We start from the raw sequence: 19516 nt of genomic DNA, 5'->3' as shown, positions 1-19516 counted from the left end.
TTAGGGCAAAAGAAATACCTAATAGCTTTGCCTTTTAAGTAGTTGATTCATAACAGTTTAGTAACCATTAAAAAATACATGCAAGGTTTTTTGTTAAAGATTTTATTTATTTACTTTTAGAGACAGGAGAAAGGAGAGAGGAAGAGAAACATCAATGTGCAATTGTACCTTTTTTTTTTTTAATCAGAGAGATTGCTTAAAACTCAGTTTCCCAAAGAGGTGTTGCAATCAAAAGGAATGTAGCAAGTCCAATGTTCAAATTGTAAATTACCTCAAGCTGCTAGTTTGCATGGTACAGAAGAAACATTAACTATTGCTGTGTTTCCTTTAAAATTTTTTAATGTTCCATAGTGCCTCTGTGAACTTGCACCTTGGCACAGAGTTTGAGGAGGATGGCCCTTGTCACTCTCTGCCACCTCATTATCTTGAATCTGTGTAGTATGAGTGGGCTCTGTAATCAAACTACCTGTGTATGAATACCATCTCCACCCCTTACCAGTTGAGTGATCCAAGGTAAGTAAAATTTTCATTGCACGTCAGTTTTTTCATATGTAAAATGGGATAAAAATGGCACTTAAATACTATTGCAAAGGTTATCTAAAATGCTTGTTAAGTATTTAGATAATCCCTGAAATTATAGTAAACACACAGTAAATCTTGGCTATTGTTGCTATTCCCAGCTGCACTAGAGTGGCCAGGCTGAATGTTCACCCTGCTTAGTACTACAGCTGATGATACTGCTTGATTCATAAATTTACTTCAAGATGGCACTTAAGTTAATTAATTGATTGATAACCATTTATCAAGCAACTTCTATGTGTCAGGCATTGAGAATAAAAAGGGCTCCAGTCTGAACATGCATTCTATTACCTCTGTGACTCTGACCTTTTTGATCTGCCTAGCAGATGATGTGAATGCAAAAACAGTAAATGACAGAAGATCTGGCTTTTAGTCTCATGACAATCTCCCTCTTAAGTGACTCTAGCTCACAGAGCTTCGGTTTCCATATTTGTAAAATAGTCTTGCCTTCCTAGTCTAGCTCATATAGGGATTTGAACCTACTTTGTTTTTTTATTAAATGCATTGAGATGACATTGGTTAATAGAATCGTATAGGTTTCAAGTGTACATTTCTATAAAACATGATCTATGTATTGCATTGTGTTCCCACCTCCCAAAGTCAAATCATCTTTCGTCACCATATATTTAGCCCCCTTTACTCTTTACTACCATCCCCCTGGTAACCACCATACTATTTTCTTTGTCTATGAGTTTGTTTTATATCCCACATATGAGTGAAATCATATGGCTCTTGGCTTTTTCTGACTAATTTTGCTAGGTGTAATATTCTCAAGGTCCATCCATATTGTCACAAATGGCAGTATTTGAAAATGGCAGTATCATAGGGAGGTTTAAAATAAATAAATATGGCTATAAAAGTGTTTTTATTGATTATAATCAAATTACAGATATTATCATTACTTTTTGCATTTCTCTGCCAATTGACCTACTCAAGACTGAGCTCAAATCCAAGTTATTCATGAAAAACAATATAATAATCCTTCATCATATTTTCAAAGTTTATTCTGGCTGCTCTGACTAGAAATAATTTCCTCTTTCCCTGAACTTTCATTATACTGTTTAATTCCTTTGTCATGAAGCATGTGTTGCATCATGAATTTCTAGTATTGCTTTTTTTCCAGGTAATAAAAGATTATTAGTGCTGATATTTTAGAGTGTGAATTTTTACATTATTATGTTGCCCTACCCAGAGTGTAAGTTTCTTAAGGAGTGCCTTTCACAAAGGGCAGATATTTAACGAATATTTGTACATGCATTGTTGCTGAAATTCTACCACTCACAGTAAATTAAAAAACATGACCACAATATTTTGCAGTTCCTCTCACCAAGACTGGAAGTCCATTTCACCACATCTTGAATCTGTGCAGGCCTTGTGACTTAATATGGCCACTAGAATGTGGTAGGAATGAAGGACTAATGATGACTTTCATCTTCTTTCACCCTCTTAGACCACCACTCTAAGTACCACCATGCTATAAAGAAGCCCAGCCAAAGCAGCATATACAGCTGACAGACACGTGCGTGAGGCCATCTTGGATTATTCAGGTTTTTAGTTATCTCTGACTGACTGCATGATCATTAATGAGCCCGGGGGAGACCCATAAAAGAACCATACAGTCAACTCATAGAATCATGAGGAAAAAACATGAAAAAACAAAAGCACTTTGTTTAGGTATTGTTCATTATGTAGAGGTAGATAACTGAAGACCAGAAGAGGCATTTTTCTTCTTCATGCAGATAGGGGTTTTTTAATACCTCTTTTATGGCCCTTCTCACAAATTACCTTGTTTTCTGGGCATGCTTCTTCAGACCACTACCACATTGTTATGTCACCGGGAGTAAGACAATTAAGTTTATTGATCTTAGATCTCTCCTAAAGTACTATGCCCAGAACTGTAGGCAGTGGGTGACGAGCACATTTGCAAAATAACTAATGGTTCCTTCTAAACGAGACTTGGAACTCAAGTCCCAAAGGAATTTATTATATTATATATAAATATATTATTTGGTATAAGCCAGTTTCATCATTAGAGCATTTAGAGAGCCGTTGTCCTTCCTTAACCCTGTCCCATACCTATATGGGCAGATGTTAATCTGGCATTAAAAGGGATCTATAACAGGACATATTCAGGGATTGTCCCATCACACCTTTCCTTCAGTGCTTCACATACCTGTCAAAGAGAACATTTTTCCTATTCGTTAACAGTTATTGGGGCAAGGGAAAGTGGTGGCAGGAAAATGGAGACAAAGGTATTTGAACAATAAAAAAAAATTTTAAAAAGAATTTACTTCTGTGCCCATATCCCTGTATTTCACCTGTTAGAGCTAAAACTCAATAATAATAATAATAACAATAATAATAAGCCATACTACTCATCCTTCTCTAGAGGATCCTTGGTACTGTATCCAATCCACTATCTCCCCTACATTTTTATACAGATAATACTAGATTTAAATGAAGAACAAATATGGCTTTGGTGAGGGTAGGAGAGTCACAAAAGGATACGTTTTGGAATATGTGTGACCAAGATGAAAATAATGAAACTACTCCACCTCAAAGTGAATGCTTGAGCTCCTGTGTATCAGCAACAGCAGAAAGAGCAGCAGACTGGCCTGTCTCCCCTGTATAGCTACAACCCTTTCCCCACTCTGTATCCAAAGGTCCTATAGTTCTTTAAAGCACTGTGGGACCTAACTGGTAGATGTGTACTTACTTCTAAGTCGAAGCTGACCTGGGAAGCTGTGTCTAAAAATCAGAATTCAGGTCAAGTCTCTGGCCTCCATAACAGCCATAATGCCTGGGATACCAACAACACCCTTATTAAATACATGGGGAAGGCTGCGCTTTCCTCAATGTTGGGTTCAGTGGAGAGTTGTTTTTCAAATTCCTTGGTATTTCTCAAAGTTGTTCTCAAAGTTGTTTTTTCAATTCCTTGTTGTCTTTCTGGTGTAAGGCTGCCAAAACTTGGGTTATGACTCTGGGGAGACCCAGGTGTGGTTCAAGCTCCCATACAGGCCACACAAGGTTATGGAAGGGAGCTGGCGGGGCATTATCCCCAAAGGTTGGGTTCAGAGGTTACTGATAGACTCAGTGTTCTGCATTGGTTTCTGGGAAGAAAGATAGAACCCTCATCTGAGGCGTTCTGCAGCAAAAAGCTGCCATTCCAGCATTATTCTCAGTCAAGGAACCCCTACATAATAGAGCTGAGCTAAAATATTCCCATTCATAGCAATCAGGTATCTCCCAAGAGCAGTAGCTGGAACCGTCTCCCTCTGACCTTTTGGTACTACCTTTTCCTATGACAATGGGGCCTTTCTTATCCTGTACTGGCTTAACTAAAGGAAATTACTTAACACTATAAAACAAAGATTCTCTAAAGTGACTCTCTGTTGAATTCCAGAATAGTAGCCTATTCACCCTACACTTACATAATTAGGAAAATCCTCCTAAATTATTCTTTCCATAACCAAGAGCCATTCACCTTGACTGACTGTCCCTGCTATACCCTGAAACACACAACGAAGTTGAAACAACAAAGAAAAAAAGTTCCCTTCCGCTAAGGAGGGAGGGTGGAACCTACATATTTCATCTCCTTCTGGGTACCCATTTAGTACCCATTTCGAAGAGCACCTATTAAGATTTGAAAAGTAATCTTAGCTGCTGTGCAAGTTATTTGAATGAATATGGATGAACAGGAGAGTGGGTAGGTGAATTAACCGTCTGTTTAAATGCCCGAGCTGCTTAACATCTTTTCCGATATTTGTCAGAGCAATCTCCATTGCAGTGCCGTGGCAGGGGACAAAATTGAGCCTTTAGTCTCCAGACTATCTCATCTGCTAAATAAGGTGACGAAAGACATCCTTGCGGTTGCTTGGTTAACTCAATTAAAAAACACTTGTGCTGATGGGTTTATGGTGGTGGGGGAGGGATCATAAAATTGAGTAAAACGTCGAGATCTCCTTGAGGTGGTAGAGACAGACTCATAAAAAGATAATCTCACAATTTAATTAAGGATGGGGAGGAGTCCACAGACCAGCTACCTGGAAAAGCCAGTTTTGTATCCTGTTCCAGAAGTAACTCAGGCACGAAAGTCTGGGGTGATCATCTTAATGTTTTAACCTATTTCCTCTCGGTACAACTTTTCGCTGACTTTTTGCAGGTATTTCTTTGAGCAGAGCCTCTTAAGTGTTGTCCACCGAGTCTCCTCCAACTGCTCAGAACGTCCCAAACTCCCGCACTCTCCCACAGCCGGCTCCTTGAGCCACGCCCTCGGGTTCTGGCGCTAAATTCGGGCCAATAAAGGTGAGTCCAAAGGATCACAGTAGGAGGAAAAGGAAGCCTCCAGCCAATGGGATGCCAATTATAACCTCAAGGAGGGAGAAAATTTTTTCATGGTGTCTTTGGGCCAATGAGGAGCAAAGATTATACGCCTCGCTTTGGACGCCTAACAGAGGACTCGCGGCTTTCTGACACGTGACCAGTGAACCCCCAGCAGCCCGGCCCCACCTCCTGGTCTGGAGGTAGCGCGATGGACCGCGCTTCCAATGGCTCGCTGAACGTCTCATCACGTGCAGGTTTGGCAAGGCCAGAGGCCTCTCGGAAGGCCATGTGACAGTTGACGTTATTGCGACGCTCCCCAATGGTACAGAAAAGCTGCCTTCGCAGGATCAGGAATTGGCGTCTCTTCACAAATGATAACGCGGCGGGGGCGGGGATTGCCTATCACGTGCCGTGGGACGGACTAGGGAGGGGCAGGCCACTGGTGGCGGGGCTAGCAGGGCGCGCGGGGCGCAGGCGCCCTGGGGACCCGGTAGCGACTGTGGCTGTGGCTGCGGCGACCGGAGCCCGATCCTTGGACGAAGTTGAAGGCGGTAGTGGCGACCATGGCGGCCGATGGAGAGCGATCCCCACTGCTCTCCGAGCCCATCGACGGTGGCGCAGGCGGCAACGGATTAGCGGGGCCAGGCGGGAGTGGGCCCGGGCCCGGGGGAGGCCTGACACCGTCCGCACCACCGTACGGAGCCGGTAAACATGCCCCGCCCCAGGGTAAGCCGGGGCGGGTCGGAGGTGTTCCCGGGGGTACTCCGAGAGGTGGGAGGGGGCGGGGCCGCGTGCAGAGGGCGGGGCCCAAGCGCCAGGTGCTGAGCTGCTGCACCTGTGTGACAGGGTGAGGCTTTCGTCCTCGATCGTGACCGGAGCTTTGAAACAGAAGGGGTTTGTGAGGAAGCTGATTGAAGCTCGGGTTATAAGAAGCCCGCAGAGTTTGGTCAGCAGGGTTGAGGACCAGGAGATCCCTGACCCCGTGGAGCATCAGTGGGGGTGTCTGCAAGTGATGCCAGCTCTTCTTTTTACCTCCCCCCACCAGCATTTCCCCCGTTTCCAGAGGGACACCCAGCCGTGTTGCCTGGGGAGGACCCACCCCCCTACTCACCCCTGACCAGCCCAGACAGTGGGAGTGCCCCCATGATCAACTGCCGAGTCTGCCAGTCTGTCATCAACGTAGAAGGCAAGATGCATCAGCATGTAGTCAAATGTGGCATCTGCAATGAAGCCACCGTGAGTTTTATATGTGTATATATATATATATATACATACATAAATGGGCCCTGTTTCCTGGATCCTCTTTCTGATTCTTTGATTCTAGATCCTGACCTTCAGCCAAGTGTTCATAAAACCCAGGTTTCAGTTCCAGGGGTCTCATACAAACATTTCCCCACATACCAGTCACCAAAGCTAATGTTTACCATCCCTCACATCCCCACCTATCCCAGATACTTAAGCCAAGTTTTCATTTGCCAGTCTCACGCTGTATGCCTTTCTTTCATTTCTCTGTCCTGGCTGAGACCTTATTTATCTAATCTCCCCTCAGGAGGGATATGGAGGAAATGAAAGGGATTGGGATTTGGGGTTTGCTTACTGACCTTCCCATTATCCTCTAGCCAATCAAGAATGCACCCCCAGGGAAAAAATATGTCCGATGCCCCTGTAACTGTCTCCTTATCTGCAAAGTGACTTCCCAGCGGATTGCCTGTCCTCGCCCCTACTGGTAAGAGGCATAAGGTAGGGGAGGGCTTCAGTGGGGAAAATTGGAAAGCCCATAAAAGATGAATGTTTGTAGAGAATGTCAAGGTGAGAGAACCTGGTATTTACATAGAAGGAGAAAGAGCTAAGGACTCTTGGGCCTCTAGCATGTTATAGCCATCTTTCTCGCCTCCCGGTAAAAAGATTGGGATGAAACAGTGTACTTTAGGAAAATGAGGAGTTTCAGGTACTAGGTTAGTTATCCTGGGATGAAAGTGCTCTTCCTCAAGGATTCTCAGGGGTAGTGTTGGGCAAAATATGTTAAATGTACAGAGAAGAAGAGAAATTTCATGAGGCAGGGAGTGGGGCTATGAAAGAGGGATAGTGTAAGGGTCCTTAGGATTAAAAACTTTTTAAACATAGACTTTTCCTTGTACAGCAAAAGAATCATTAATCTGGGGCCTGTGCACCCAGGACCACTGAGTCCAGAACCACAACCCGTGGGAGTCAGGGTCATCTGTGGACATTGCAAGAATACTTTCCTGGTGAGGAGGGGTATTGGGAAGCCCTAGGGGGAAAAAACCCAGGAAGAATCATGAATATACTTCTGATTGACGATAATCCTGAACAGGCCTGTTTCATGAGAACCCATTTCCTACCCTCCCCTGCCCCAGGTCTCTAATTGAAAGTGACCTTGCTTGTACTATTAATTGGTTCTCTCTTTTTCTTTCTCCGTAGTGGACAGAGTTCACAGACCGAACTTTGGCCCGTTGCCCTCACTGCAGGAAAGTGTAAGTGATTAGAGAGAAGCATCATTGAGTTGGTAATTGGGTAACATGTACAGTAAAAATTAAAGGGCCATTTAAAACATACATTTTTGTTTACTTCCCCACAGGTCATCTATTGGGCGCAGATATCCACGAAAGAGATGTATCTGCTGCTTCTTGCTTGGCTTGCTCTTGGCAGTCACTGCCACTGGACTTGCCGTGAGTAACTGTAATGCAACCCCTTTCATTCTTCAGCATCATCTACATAAGCTAAGATTTGGGAATGACTAACTTTAAAAAGGGCAAGAAATTAAAGGCATTTTGCTTACTTCGTGTTTAATGTGTACATGAACTGAAGTTGAAGGTAACTGATAAGCAGTCTTCAATGTTGCTTCTGGAGTAAAGAACCAGCCATCTTCTTTATGCAGAGGATAGGACAATGGAGAAGTGGCTTAAATTAGGAGTTGATATTTAGGAAACCCGATGTGATTGTAAGATATTAAGAAAAACTGACAGTCCTGGCCAGGTGCTCAGTTAGTTGGAGCATCATCCCATACACCAAAAGGTTGGGGGTTCAATCCCCAGTTGGGCTATGTACAGGAGGCAGGGAACCGATCAATGTTTCTCACATCAGTGTTTTTTCTTCTCTCTCTCCCCCTTTCTCTCCCTCTAAAATCAATTAACATATCCTTGGGTGAGGATTTTTTTAAAAAGAAAAACTGACAGATGTTTGGGATCATGTGTGTGAGAACGTGCTCCTGCCTAGGGGAAGGAAACTCAACAACTGGGCCTTTAAGCAGGTCACTGAAGGTGGCTGTACATGGATAGGGAACAGGGACTGAAGCTTGACTTGGGTTACCGTTACTAGGGCTTTTAGGAAATGGTGAGATGACAGTAACCCTTTTTTTTTTTCTTTTGTCAGTTTGGGACATGGAAGCATGCACAGCAGTATGGAGGCATCTATGCAGCCTGGGCATTTGTCATCCTCTTGGCTGTGCTGTGTTTGGGGCGGGCCCTCTATTGGGCCTGTATGAAGGTCAGCCACCCTGTCCAGAACTTCTCCTGAACCCCATGATGACCCACACTGTGCCTGGCCCCTTCCTGGTGGGGACAGTGACACTACAAAGGGAGCCATGACAAAAGGCTCCTTGGGCTTCTCTAAGAGGAGCCAAGCAGCTGCCTTCCTTTTCCCTGGGGAGAGGTAGGAGGGAACCAGGCCCTCATCCAAGTTTGGAGGGGTAGGTAAGACCAATGCTGGCCGTCTTGCTTTCCTCCAAGGGTTGCGGGTTGCTGTGTTTAGGGTGAAGTAGGTGAAATGTTGCCCCTAAACCTGGGTCTTGAAAGACGGTTTTAGCCTTGTCCTTTATATATGCTCCCTGAGAGCCATGCCTGTCCCTTACACATTCCAGGGCAGGGTTGGGGTGGGTAGCCCTGGGGGTTTCCCTCCCTCTTGTGCACCATTAGGACCTTGCTGCTATTGCACTTCACCGGGGGCTGGCTCTGGCCTCAGTACTCTCAGTCTCCTCTCCCCCCATTCCGTGTCCTGTAGGGGTGGGGTCAGCCGCTGCTCTGTACAGAACCACAGGAACTGATGTGTATATAACTATTTAATATGGGGTATGTTCCCCAAGTCCTGTGTTTCCCTTAATTCCTCCTTCCAACCTTACCCCCAGCTGTATTTCACTGGGCTTGGTGGGTTGCAGTGTTGGGGGAGGGTAAGGGACTCATCCTGTGCTTGTAAATAAATAAGGTCACAACTCTACCCTCTTCTAGTTGTTAATCTCTATGTATGAAAAAATGAGCAGGGGAATCTGTAGCTCCACAGAGGGCTAGAATACAAAGACAGCAAGGGTGAAACTATGGCTCTTTATTTTCACTTGGACAGGGCAAAGGAACTCACCAGTAGCTTTTGTTTAATATAAAAAAAAAACAAACCCATACACACGCAAAACCTTGGGCTTAAAGGAAACCCATAAGCCACTAGGAGGATTCACATTTCTAGAAAGGAAACAGTGCAGAATTCTCTAGATAGCAAAGGCATTTTAAAGCTAGTTAAGGGGCTTATTTCCCAGGCTCAAAATGATTTGGGGAAGGTATCACAGTGCTAGGTATAAGGTGATGGGACAGTGGTCACTGCCCAGGGCCTTGGAACGGATCTTGCTGTCACACAAGGCAGGTAACAGAGAGTGAGACACCAAAAAATAATCAAGGCGCCAACCAACGTTTTTGGATCGAGCATTCATCATGTAGGTCCAAAAGGTATAGGCATAAGCTGTATTGGGGTAGAGGTGCCGGAAACTGTCAACCAGTGGCACAGCCTGCAGCAATTCCCCAAAGCCTTGACGCTCTTGCGGAGTGAAGCCAGCATTCTTTTTGTTTCCCTTGGGGTTGCGAAGGTCAATTTCTTCATGAGCCACATTGAGGTCCCCACATAGCACAAGGGGCTTGCGGGAAGCCAAGCCCTTTAGGAACTTGCGAAAGGCTTCATCCCAGCGCTGTCGGTACTCCAGGCGCACCAGACCTCGCCCTGCATTAGGTACATAGGCTGTTACCAGCACAAATGCATCATACTCAGCCACAATCACTCGGCCTTCCTGATCATGTTCCTCCTCGCCTGCAGAAATGATGAAACAGTATCAATACAAAGAAGTATTAAGAAAAAGGAGAATAGAAAATAAAGGAATCAGAATTGGGACTGGAATGGGGTATTAGCAATTGGTTTGGAAGAGCTCAGGCATTAGGGATCAGTAGGGTCTCACCAATGCCATAGGAGACTTTGAGTGGGCACTGGCGAGAGAGTAGGCCCACGCCACTGTACCCTTCCTTGTCTGAAGGAGCGGACCAGTACTGATGGGACAGGCCAAGCAGCTCTTGAAGTTCAGCTGGTAGTTTGTTCTCTGAACATTTGGTCTCTTGCAAGCACAGGATATCTGGGGCTTCCTCCTTCACCCACTGAGTGAAATGAAAGGTATAAAATATCAATTCAGCTGACAATTACTGAAGAATCTATGCTAAGTGCTAGGGATACACAGAAGACAGTCCCTGTGCATAAGGAGTTTAACCATCTAGCAGCAGTTTTAGATTAAGGCGAGGTAAACCTTGCATGCAACCCTGAGGACATTGCGTTTTTTTCCATAGGCAGTGAATGGCTAAGATTTTTAAGCATAGTCACTTTCTAAATTTTATTAGATTTATTGGGGTAACACTGGTCATTTAAATTAAGTTTCATGTATACAGTTCTATAATACATCACCTGTATACTGCATTATGTGAGCACTACTTATTTAAAAACAATATTCTGGAGATTAAAAGGGAGAAAGGTGAACCACAAGATTTTTTTCAACATGCTGGGGAAGAGATGAGGACATTAAACATTTATGACAACAGCAATGTAATGGAAGAAATGGATATGCAGGAAACAGTTGGTATGACTTCATGAAGCCCCTCTTTGTACCTCTCCCCCAAGAAAAATATAAACAAGGGAAAGATAAAACCTACATGCTGGGGACTAAAATGGGAAAGGTAATTAAACCCCAAGATCATTCAATACTAAAGAATATCTCTTCCCCCTCCTTGAATTTCACTCACATCTAAACCTTTCTTCTTAATCCAGGCTCGAAGCCCATCCACATTCCAGGAGCAGATCTTGAGGGTGGCTGATTTGCCACTGGGTGAGGTTTTCTTATCTGGGGGGTCCTCATACAGGACTGACCCCTCTCCTGCTGCCTCTTTTTCGTTTTTCTTTGCTCCTTCTCCCGCCTTACTCTTCTTGGCCTCTGGCTCTGTAAAATAAATGATATGTAGAGGTAAGATTTGGCGGTGTCTTAACTTTTCATCAGAGTTAACTATAGGCCCACTGAGAGCCTGCGATAGCACCCACTCCTTCTCAAACTGCAAAAATGTGCTTCGGTCCGTACTTCCCATTTGTCGAGGCAAGCACCGCCCACCGTTACAGCTTCCAGGGAGGGGACTCATTTCATCCTCTTACCAGTCTTGGGCTCTTCTCCGTCTTCAGCCACCGCTCCCTTTTTCCCACGCTTCGGCATCACTGTAACGAATGCCCTCCTGCACCACGTCGCCCAGCGGAGTAGTATTTTTACCGCGTTGCCTGCAGATGCAAATAAGTGGTGAAACCAGCCAAAGCTAGGCAAAAAACTCCTCCCTCGCGTGACCCGTTTATCTCTGGATTCCTTCCCTGCTTCCATGCGCCATAAGCCCTTTAGCCCCTCACCCACACCGCTAGATTATTTCATAGTGACCTATGTATTTTAATCGCGAGATCTTCCCTCAGGCCAATCAAGGGCCTTAATTAAGCGTCCCGGCGTATGCTAGACAATCGGATGTCCAGAGAAGCCCCTCTGATGGGCAAAAGAACAGCAGCCCCGTAACCGACCTGCTAAAGTTGGAGCACGGATCCTTCTTAACAGAGCACAAAGAATGGAGCACGCTATGCTCCCACGTGGGTAACTGGCGTGGTCACGTGATCTGAGGTAGCATCACGTAGCAGAGGAACACCGGTGATTAGTCTGTCTGGCCCCACGTGACGGAAAACCTTCATCTTCCTTCCCTCCTCCGACATCTCTAGAGGACTAAAGGCCCCAACCCTCCATTCTCGGACTGTTTATCGGTATGCCGGATATACGACTCCTTCTGCCACCCTGACCGAAGATCGGGCGCTGTGCAAGACGAAATTCAGTGAAGTCTGCACTAGACTACCGGAGACAGGCAAAGGAACAGATAGAAATGTAAGGAGCAGAGGCCGCACAGGGTCCCTGGCAGTTAGGAGGACAGGTCCTTGAAGGGGCCTTGACGGGTCGCAGTGACGACGGCTGGGGGGCGGACCCGCGCGGGCGCGCTGAAGCCGGAGTTGTTTGGTTCCTGTCTGGGTGAGCCTGCTCGGCCACTTGCTAGTAGTGGGCTCGTGCTCTTTCTCTGCGCTCTGGAACCTGCTCTCAGCACGGATTGGTGAGGGTCCCACGACTGCTCTGGTAGCTGGGAGCCCTGTCGGCGTTTCCTCCCAGCATTGGACATGCCAACAGTACTGGGTTTTGAAGGCAGCGCCAACAAGATTGGAGTGGGAGTGGTTCGGGATGGCGTGGTGCTGGCAAACCCACGGCGGACTTACGTCACACCTCCGGGCACAGGTGAGCAGGCAACTTACAGTTTCCAGCGCGCTTCTCCACCCATATCGTCTGCCATCTTACAAAACACTAGCGAAGTAGGGCGTGGAGCGCATTGTCCCCTCGGAGTTTTTGATCCAAGCCTCTGAGATTATGTGACGTTAACGTCACATAAGCCAAAGGATAGAAGAGTCCACAGGTACTTGGACCTGGTTCAGGGTTCCTTCAGCCTTTATTGAGCTCCTGCTAATCGTCAGTTTGCTGTTGGACACAAAAATAGTTGCATACAAAAGTAGATGTGATGAGCCTGCTATGGAGTTGGACATGTAAACAGAACTTTACAGTGTGATAAATAGTATAACATATAGATGCAATCAAAAATATTCTAGAATGAGGGTAAAGACTCTGTTAGGTATTAGACAGAACTGGCTGACTTTGTAATATGTTCTGTATATGTTTTGGGGCTTCTTTACTCATAACATGGGAATAATACCTGCATCGGTGGATCTTGAGAATTAAGTACCAGTTGCACAACAACTTTTAGTAAATGTTATTTATGTTATGATGTTATATCATGTCTACCCTCCCCAAAACACATGTGTGTATGGAACTGACTTGCATATACCTGAAGATCCTCCCTGAACAGGTGATGTTGTGACAGGTTACTCAAGAGAAATATATGTATGTTTAGCAGTCACTCTTCCAGGCATTTTGGCACCAGGAATACAAAGATGAATAAGATAGTCAATGTTTTGAGATGCTCACCGTTAAACTGGGGAAACTACAGCTAATTATGATGCTATAATTGTTAACATGTTAAATAACGGTCGTGGGTATTTTTGCCACAAACATTTTTACTGCACAGCTAATTGACCATAAGGCAATTTCACTGTAAAAGATTAAAATAACTGGTTGACAGTTTGGTTTCATTTCTCCATTGAGTAAGTTGTCTCAGTTACTGCCATTCTTATATTAAATAAATCATAGCTCTCATAATGGTTTCAACAGTGATGAGTAGGTGTGGTATTCTTAAAACAGTGGATGATAACAACTATGTATAAGCCAGATTGCACAGCAATGTGAAAGCCAGAGTGCATACTCTACTAGACAATGATAACTTACCAGTTTGTAAATCGTTTGTGAGCACAGTCTTCCCTTCCCCCGCGTCATAACCAAAGTTTGCCAAGCAATGGCAAACATAAAAGAGGCGGCTACTAATTCACAACAGTCTTCGAGAGCATTAATTATCAATGTCCTTAGTTGGAACTGACACCTCTCTTAATGAAGGAAGAATTATAGTGAAAAAGAAAAAATGTGATGCCAGATAAGGAGATGAAATCAACAAGCAAAAAAAAAAGTACAATACAATGAACAGAAGACAATGTATTTTCATTTTCCACAATAAAGTTTTTTAAAAGTTTTGTTATTTATTTTCATGTTTCAATGTCTTTGTATTTTTCATTATTTTATCTTTTACTTTGAAATTGCTTTAAAGCCCGTTGTGCCAATTGCTTTAAGGCCTGCTAGTTGTGCCACAAAAATGTTTGTGGAGGAAATACTTGTGGCAAAGATGTTACAACAAACAGGCTCACAGTGAAAATACTAGACATGGTGAAATACATTTGGTTAAATACACTGATGTGTTACTGCAGAGGGTTTGTAGGGTCACAGAGAAAATCACCGAAGGGTATGAGGTATTGAGTCCTGAAGGCTGCGAAGAAGTTGAGTATGAAGAAGGGCATTTCTGTGGGGCTGTTCAGCCTAGCTGAACAGGCTGGAAATAGCATGTCTGAGCACCTGGAAGAAAGGATGCTTGAGGAGAGTGAAATCGACTCTTTCTGCTACTAAAAGATCTTTCTTGGACGTCTAAGTACCTTTGCTACAGAAAAACCCTATGATGTCTGACCTGTGTTCATCTCCTAGGATTTCTACCAGGTGATACTGCCAGGCACCACCGAGCTGTTATCCTGGACCTGCTGCAGGAGGCACTAACAGAGGCTGGATTAACCTCCCAGGATATTGACTGCATTGCTTACACCAAAGGTATGGCTGGGTGAGTCGTGGACAGTGGACGAATATACCTAGAGCCTGGCTATGTCAAAGTAGTCTGCAGTTCGCCTCTGCTACCATCACTACTCTAACTCCACCTCTCACATCCCTGCTTCCTCCAGCTCTGTTTTTCCCAGTCTCTAGAGGATTCTGACTCCCGTTTCTATCTCCCTAGGCCCTGGCATGGGTGCCCCACTGGTTTCTGTGGCTGTTGTGGCCCGTACTGTGGCTCAGCTGTGGAATAAGCCGTTGCTGGGTGTGAACCACTGTATAGGCCACATTGAGATGGGCCGCCTCATCACTGGAGCCACCAACCCAACTGTGTTGTATGTTAGTGGAGGAAACACACAGGTATTTAAAATACTTCTCCATTTCTTCTTAATTTCTAAGACACTGTACCAGCATCTCTCATGTTCTGTCTGAGTGGCAGGAACTGCAAGAACAAAGCTGGGCTCATTTGAACCTAAACTGTGACACAGTAGAAAATCTACAGCAAAGTTTATAACACTGGAGATTTGGGCAGGATAATTAGAACATAAAATGACTTTTATATATGTAGTTGTAAAAATGAGGAATTTCCATACGAAAGGAGAGAATAGTAATGATTGAAGCCCTCAACATAATGAGAGAGTTTTCACTATCATTATTTTGAAGCTTATTGTTTTTACTGATTTTAGCAATTGAAACTAAGAGGTACTACCCGATTTGTTTCTTATGATAGTTATATGTTTTGTTTTGTATTACTGGTAGTAAACATATAGCAGTTGTTATTCTAAGGTGTGAAAGTATAATTTTTAAAACATTTTATAAATGGTAGAAGACATTTCAAGTTTATAGGGCAAGCCAGAGTTGTCTGGATACCTTTACAAGACCTTTTTAGGTTGGGACTGGCAAACTCCACCTTTTTTTCCCCAAAGAACACCTGATGGAGTTATTGTCAGAGATAGTCATTGTCCCCAGCTTATGAAAAGATTATGTTCTAAAACTTCATTGTGTGAAACAGTTAATTAAAGATGAAGTACACATTCCCATGAAAATCATGGCCTTGAACAGGTAGAAGGCACATAGCTGGTTGAGGCCTGAAGGATGACATGCAAGATCAGGGACTTGGGGTGTGGAACGTAGTGATGGAGGCTTACAACAGTTAAGAGGAGCAGCGATCAGGTCTTCTCTTTTCCTCTTCCATGCTTTGGTGTAAAAATCAGGGAAGACGATTGGATGGAGAGGGGTAGATGAGAGAAGAACAAAGGCAGGTATTTTTCCTTCCCCTTTTGTTACCAGCCTTTTGACCTCAGAGTAAGGTCTACATCAGAACAGAAGGAAATCCTGAGCAGCACCAGGGGGAAAAGGACTTCTTCAGTCCTGGGCAGCACTCACTGCCGGAAATGCAGAGTATGTGTGTCAGTGGGCGACACACACTTTCTGTGCTAGAAGTTGGTCACATATGAAGACTGGATATAAGTTGATTGCCAGTGCTGAGCTGGGTCAGCCATTAGTCTGACACAATGTGGGATTTTTGAGTTTTTCAACTCTGCCTCTTCTCATATTTACAAATAATACTTCCCCAATAAGATACTTAGGATACTCTAAAAGGACTCTGGTTCCCTGCCTTTAAGCAGGAAACCCTGTTGCCTAGTTGCACTGTCCAGACTGCTTTTAAGTGATACATCAGGAACTACCAAGCTAGGAGAATGTAGTTGAAATGACAGTTTGCTTCTTCCCTGACCTAGACTGTCTTCTATAGACTAGGAATGTACTCTGGGACCACTGAAGGTATATGGGAGCTTCTCAGATAACAGCTATAAAAAAGACCCACTCAGGGTTTGGCAAAGTTCTTTCTCTCCATTCCTTTTTGGACACTTTAGTGGTCATGATGATCCTCTGCTCTTCCCCAAAGCCAAATACTCCTCTTTACAGACTTGAGGTTTCATGGACATCCTCATCACCCTTAGGTGATTGCATATTCAGAACATCGATACCGAATCTTTGGGGAAACCATCGATATCGCTGTGGGTAATTGTCTGGATCGTTTTGCTCGAGTGCTGAAGGTAAGCCGTTGGGCTACAGAGAACATAAGATGTGGATGAATTTCTGGGGAGCCATGGGAATGGAGGGAGAAAGTAGTAAACTAGTTTATGGTAAACTAGTTTATGTGTCCTGGATATCTGACTTCATTCTTTTTTTTTTCTATCTCCTAGATTTCCAATGACCCAAGTCCAGGCTACAACATTGAACAGATGGCCAAGAGGTAAGGGAACATAAGGTAGAAGGAGCCTGACTTGTGGGGCCTCAGGGATTTTCCTGTATTTATATTAATGAGGTTTGGGAGGAGCTTTGGAGGGTGAGCAGCCTGCTGACTGCAGACTTAGTGCCTCATATAGCCACTTCCACACAGAGGCAAGAAGCTAGTTGAGCTGCCGTACACTGTAAAGGGGATGGACGTCTCATTCTCAGGGATCCTGTCTTTCATTGAGGTGAGTGTGGGAGAGGAGGAGATAGGCACTTGCATGCTTTTTAATGAAGCATGTCTGTTTTGCTCATCATTGTATTTCCTGCATATAGCACAGTACTGGCCCATAATAGAAGCTGAATAAATTTATTTAGCCAGTATTTATTGCATATCCTCTCTGTGCCAGGTACTACCCTAGGCAGTAGCCATATACCATGAAGCAAAGAAAAACCCCTGCCTACTTGGAGCTTACATTCTAACAGAGGGAGACAGATAAAGAAAAAGAGAAAAAAAGGAAGAAAGAGGGGAAAATAATAAAATATAAAGGGTTAAATAGTGGTAAGTGTGAGGGAGACAGATTCAGCAGGGTAAGGGGTCGGGGGGTCAGGGGTGGTGCCAGGGCAGATATTCATAATTATTGAATCTTGAATGAATGCTGCCCGTTCTATAGTTTGGTGCCAGTGACGGGCAAAGCGTGGTATGGGATGTGCTGGCCAGTTGAATTGTGGTGAAACATGGTGATCCTCCAAATGCTTTAATTTTACTCTCATGGCATCTCCCAAACCACTAGTCATTGTTTTATCTGTTTGTTTTCCCCTTTAATTACAGGATGCAGCCCAGCGGATGTTGGCCACAGGCGAGTGTACTCCTGAGGATCTATGTTTCTCCTTGCAGGTAATGGGTAAAAGGCTGGGACAGGAAGCTGGGGCTGGAGGAGCTTTTATATAGTAGAGCTAAGTTAGGATTCCCTCTGATGTTTTCACCTTGTCTGTCCCCCACAGGAAACTGTGTTTGCAATGCTGGTAGAGATCACAGAGCGGGCCATGGCACACTGTGGCTCCCAGGAGGCCCTCGTTGTGGGAGGTGTGGGGTGTATGTATCACTAGACTGTGCTCCACTTTCCTATTCTTGGGCATGTGCATCTTCTTCCTGATAGTTTAAATCTCTAAAGGGTTGGGGAAATTACTAGTTTTATTTCTTATTCTATACTTCCCAATCCTTGCCCCCTAGGACCCCAATCTCATTTTCCTAAGTAAATGTACATGTAATAAACAGCTAGGCTGGAGAAATAGCTAAACTAAACTACGTTAACCCTACCCTCTACCTCCTCATAGGTAACGTGAGACTCCAGGAAATGATGGAGACAATGTGCCAGGAACGTGGAGCCCGGCTTTTTGCCACAGATGAGAGGTAAAGGTCCTTGTCCTTTCTTTTCTTTTTTTCCTCCAGTTGCTGTGGTTTTCCGCCTTCAGATCCCAAATTTTATATCTCTTTTCCTTTCCAGATTCTGCATTGACAATGGAGCCATGATAGCCCAGGCTGGCTGGGAGATGTTTCGGGCTGGACACAGGACACCCCTCAGTGATTCTGGGGTCACACAGAGGTACCCTTGGGGGATGTAAATAGGGTTCTATGGGAGGGAGGCAAAAGTCAGGAGAGCAGAGGGTCCCAAATCATGAGGGCAGAGAAGAATGGAAGATGTCAAGTGATAGCCATCCACCAAGTTTTTTGTATTTTTTCACAGGTATCGAACAGATGAAGTAGAAGTGACCTGGAGGGACTGACAAGGTTAACAGGATCCCAGTAGCTAGTGCCTTGAATGGAACCCATTATCTCTATCCTGACATGGAGTCCTGACCAGGCTGTGGACTCCTCCTCCCATCATTTGAACGTCAAGATGACTCAGCAATAAAATATTTCTGGTTTTCTATGTTGGTAATCAGCTTGTGTTGTTCAGGAACAATGCAGAAATGGCCCTGAATAAATTGTTGGGGGTGGAGTGAACAGCTAGGGAGGCAAGGGTCAGAGCAGCGTCCTGGCTGGCTGTGCAGGTAGTAGTAGGGGTTGCTGCTCTGGAGCTAAGATTGAGGGGATATTTTAGGTACTTTTGTAACATCCCCTTAACAACGGTATTATCACAGCTAATATTTTAGTATCAGACTTTGTGCTAACTGCTTTACTATATCGTCTCATGTAAATTATTTGAAGTAGGTGCTGAGGACGTCCCTCAGAGTAGCCTAGACCCAGGTCTGATTGTATGCTAATTTATACCTCAAGAATAATACTACCCCTCTTCCATACACTTATTCCTACATGCACTTGTATTGGCAGGCTTGAAGGGGTGCCCCAGAAACACATCCCTTCCTACCACACCCACCAGAATTAATGGTGTCATGACCTTTAACTTTTTTTTTAATCCCGGCCTGAGGACTTTTTTTTTCATCGTTTTTAGAGTGAGTACAACATTGATGGAAGAGAGAGAGACATTGATTGGTTGCCTCTCATAGGCTCCCCAGCCAGGGATCGAAGCCACAACCTAGGTATGTGCTTTGATCACAAAAATACTCTTCATTTTTCTTATCTTACAAATGAACCCCCTCGACCCCATTGCTACTTCAATTGCTACTAGTTTTGCTGTCCCTTTTTACAGCTGAACATCTTAAAAGTTGTAATAATTACCTTTTCAGTCCACTCCTCCCAGGCTGTTCTTATCACAGTGACCAATGACTTGCACAAACCTAGATCTA

At 44.4% G+C, this 19516-nt stretch overlaps 3 protein-coding genes across 4 annotated transcripts; 2 read left to right on the top strand and 1 right to left on the bottom strand.

The window, feature by feature from the left end:
• The first annotated feature begins 5346 nt into the window (after positions 1–5346).
• On the top strand, positions 5347–9170 carry PIP4P1 (phosphatidylinositol-4,5-bisphosphate 4-phosphatase 1). 2 transcript variants are annotated; one of them, XM_054565639.1, is made up of 7 exons: positions 5347–5607; positions 5948–6138; positions 6522–6628; positions 7043–7148; positions 7342–7394; positions 7499–7589; positions 8293–9170. In XM_054565639.1, exons 1-7 carry the CDS (start codon positions 5466–5468, stop codon positions 8434–8436), a joined length of 834 nt encoding a protein of 277 aa, XP_054421614.1. In that variant the 5' UTR covers positions 5347–5465; the 3' UTR covers positions 8437–9170. The 2 variants fall into 2 exon arrangements, with proteins under 2 accessions (XP_054421614.1, XP_054421613.1); XM_054565638.1 differs by having other exon boundaries at positions 5347–5628.
• A 65-nt stretch (positions 9171–9235) lies between these two features.
• Positions 9236–11916, bottom strand: APEX1 (apurinic/apyrimidinic endodeoxyribonuclease 1). Its single transcript, XM_054565637.1, has 5 exons — positions 11764–11916; positions 11359–11478; positions 10959–11152; positions 10130–10322; positions 9236–9984 (listed from the first exon to the last, which is right to left on the bottom strand). The coding sequence occupies exons 2-5, from the start codon at positions 11414–11416 to the stop codon at positions 9467–9469; spliced, it is 963 nt and encodes a 320-aa protein (XP_054421612.1). The 5' UTR covers positions 11417–11478; positions 11764–11916; the 3' UTR covers positions 9236–9466.
• Positions 11917–11955: 39 nt separating this feature from the next.
• On the top strand, positions 11956–18671 carry OSGEP (O-sialoglycoprotein endopeptidase). The gene is made up of 11 exons (XM_054565636.1): positions 11956–12514; positions 14414–14533; positions 14715–14890; positions 16492–16587; positions 16738–16787; positions 16935–17013; positions 17598–17663; positions 17771–17861; positions 18104–18179; positions 18274–18372; positions 18514–18671. Exons 1-11 carry the CDS (start codon positions 12400–12402, stop codon positions 18551–18553), a joined length of 1008 nt encoding a protein of 335 aa, XP_054421611.1. The 5' UTR covers positions 11956–12399; the 3' UTR covers positions 18554–18671.
• Positions 18672–19516: the final 845 nt, after the last annotated feature.

This window comes from Pteronotus mesoamericanus, unplaced genomic scaffold (genome assembly GCF_021234165.1).
Source record: "Pteronotus mesoamericanus isolate MK-2021 breed Mesoamerican mustached bat unplaced genomic scaffold, CSHL_Meso_final contig_164, whole genome shotgun sequence".
NCBI lineage: Eukaryota > Metazoa > Chordata > Mammalia > Chiroptera > Mormoopidae > Pteronotus > Pteronotus mesoamericanus.
Note: the sequence above shows the minus strand (reverse complement) of the source record. Positions and strands in the feature narration are given on the sequence as shown.

Coding starts and splice junctions, on each gene's coding strand:
- PIP4P1 (XM_054565638.1), top strand. CDS start 5,466: ATGGCGGCCGATGGAGAGCGATCCCCACTGCTCTCCGAGCCCATCGAC. Junction 6,139..6,521: donor GCATCTGCAATGAAGCCACC/GTGAGTTTTATA, acceptor ATTATCCTCTAG/CCAATCAAGAATGCACCCCC. Junction 6,629..7,042: donor GCCTGTCCTCGCCCCTACTG/GTAAGAGGCATA, acceptor TTCCTTGTACAG/CAAAAGAATCATTAATCTGG.
- OSGEP (XM_054565636.1), top strand. CDS start 12,400: ATGCCAACAGTACTGGGTTTTGAAGGCAGCGCCAACAAGATTGGAGTG. Junction 14,534..14,714: donor CTGCATTGCTTACACCAAAG/GTATGGCTGGGT, acceptor CTATCTCCCTAG/GCCCTGGCATGGGTGCCCCA. Junction 17,862..18,103: donor CGTTGTGGGAGGTGTGGGGT/GTATGTATCACT, acceptor ACCTCCTCATAG/GTAACGTGAGACTCCAGGAA.
- APEX1 (XM_054565637.1), bottom strand. CDS start 11,416: ATGCCGAAGCGTGGGAAAAAGGGAGCGGTGGCTGAAGACGGAGAAGAG. Junction 11,153..11,358: donor CGGAGAAGAGCCCAAGACTG/GTAAGAGGATGA, acceptor TTTATTTTACAG/AGCCAGAGGCCAAGAAGAGT. Junction 10,323..10,958: donor TTAAGAAGAAAGGTTTAGAT/GTGAGTGAAATT, acceptor CATTTCACTCAG/TGGGTGAAGGAGGAAGCCCC.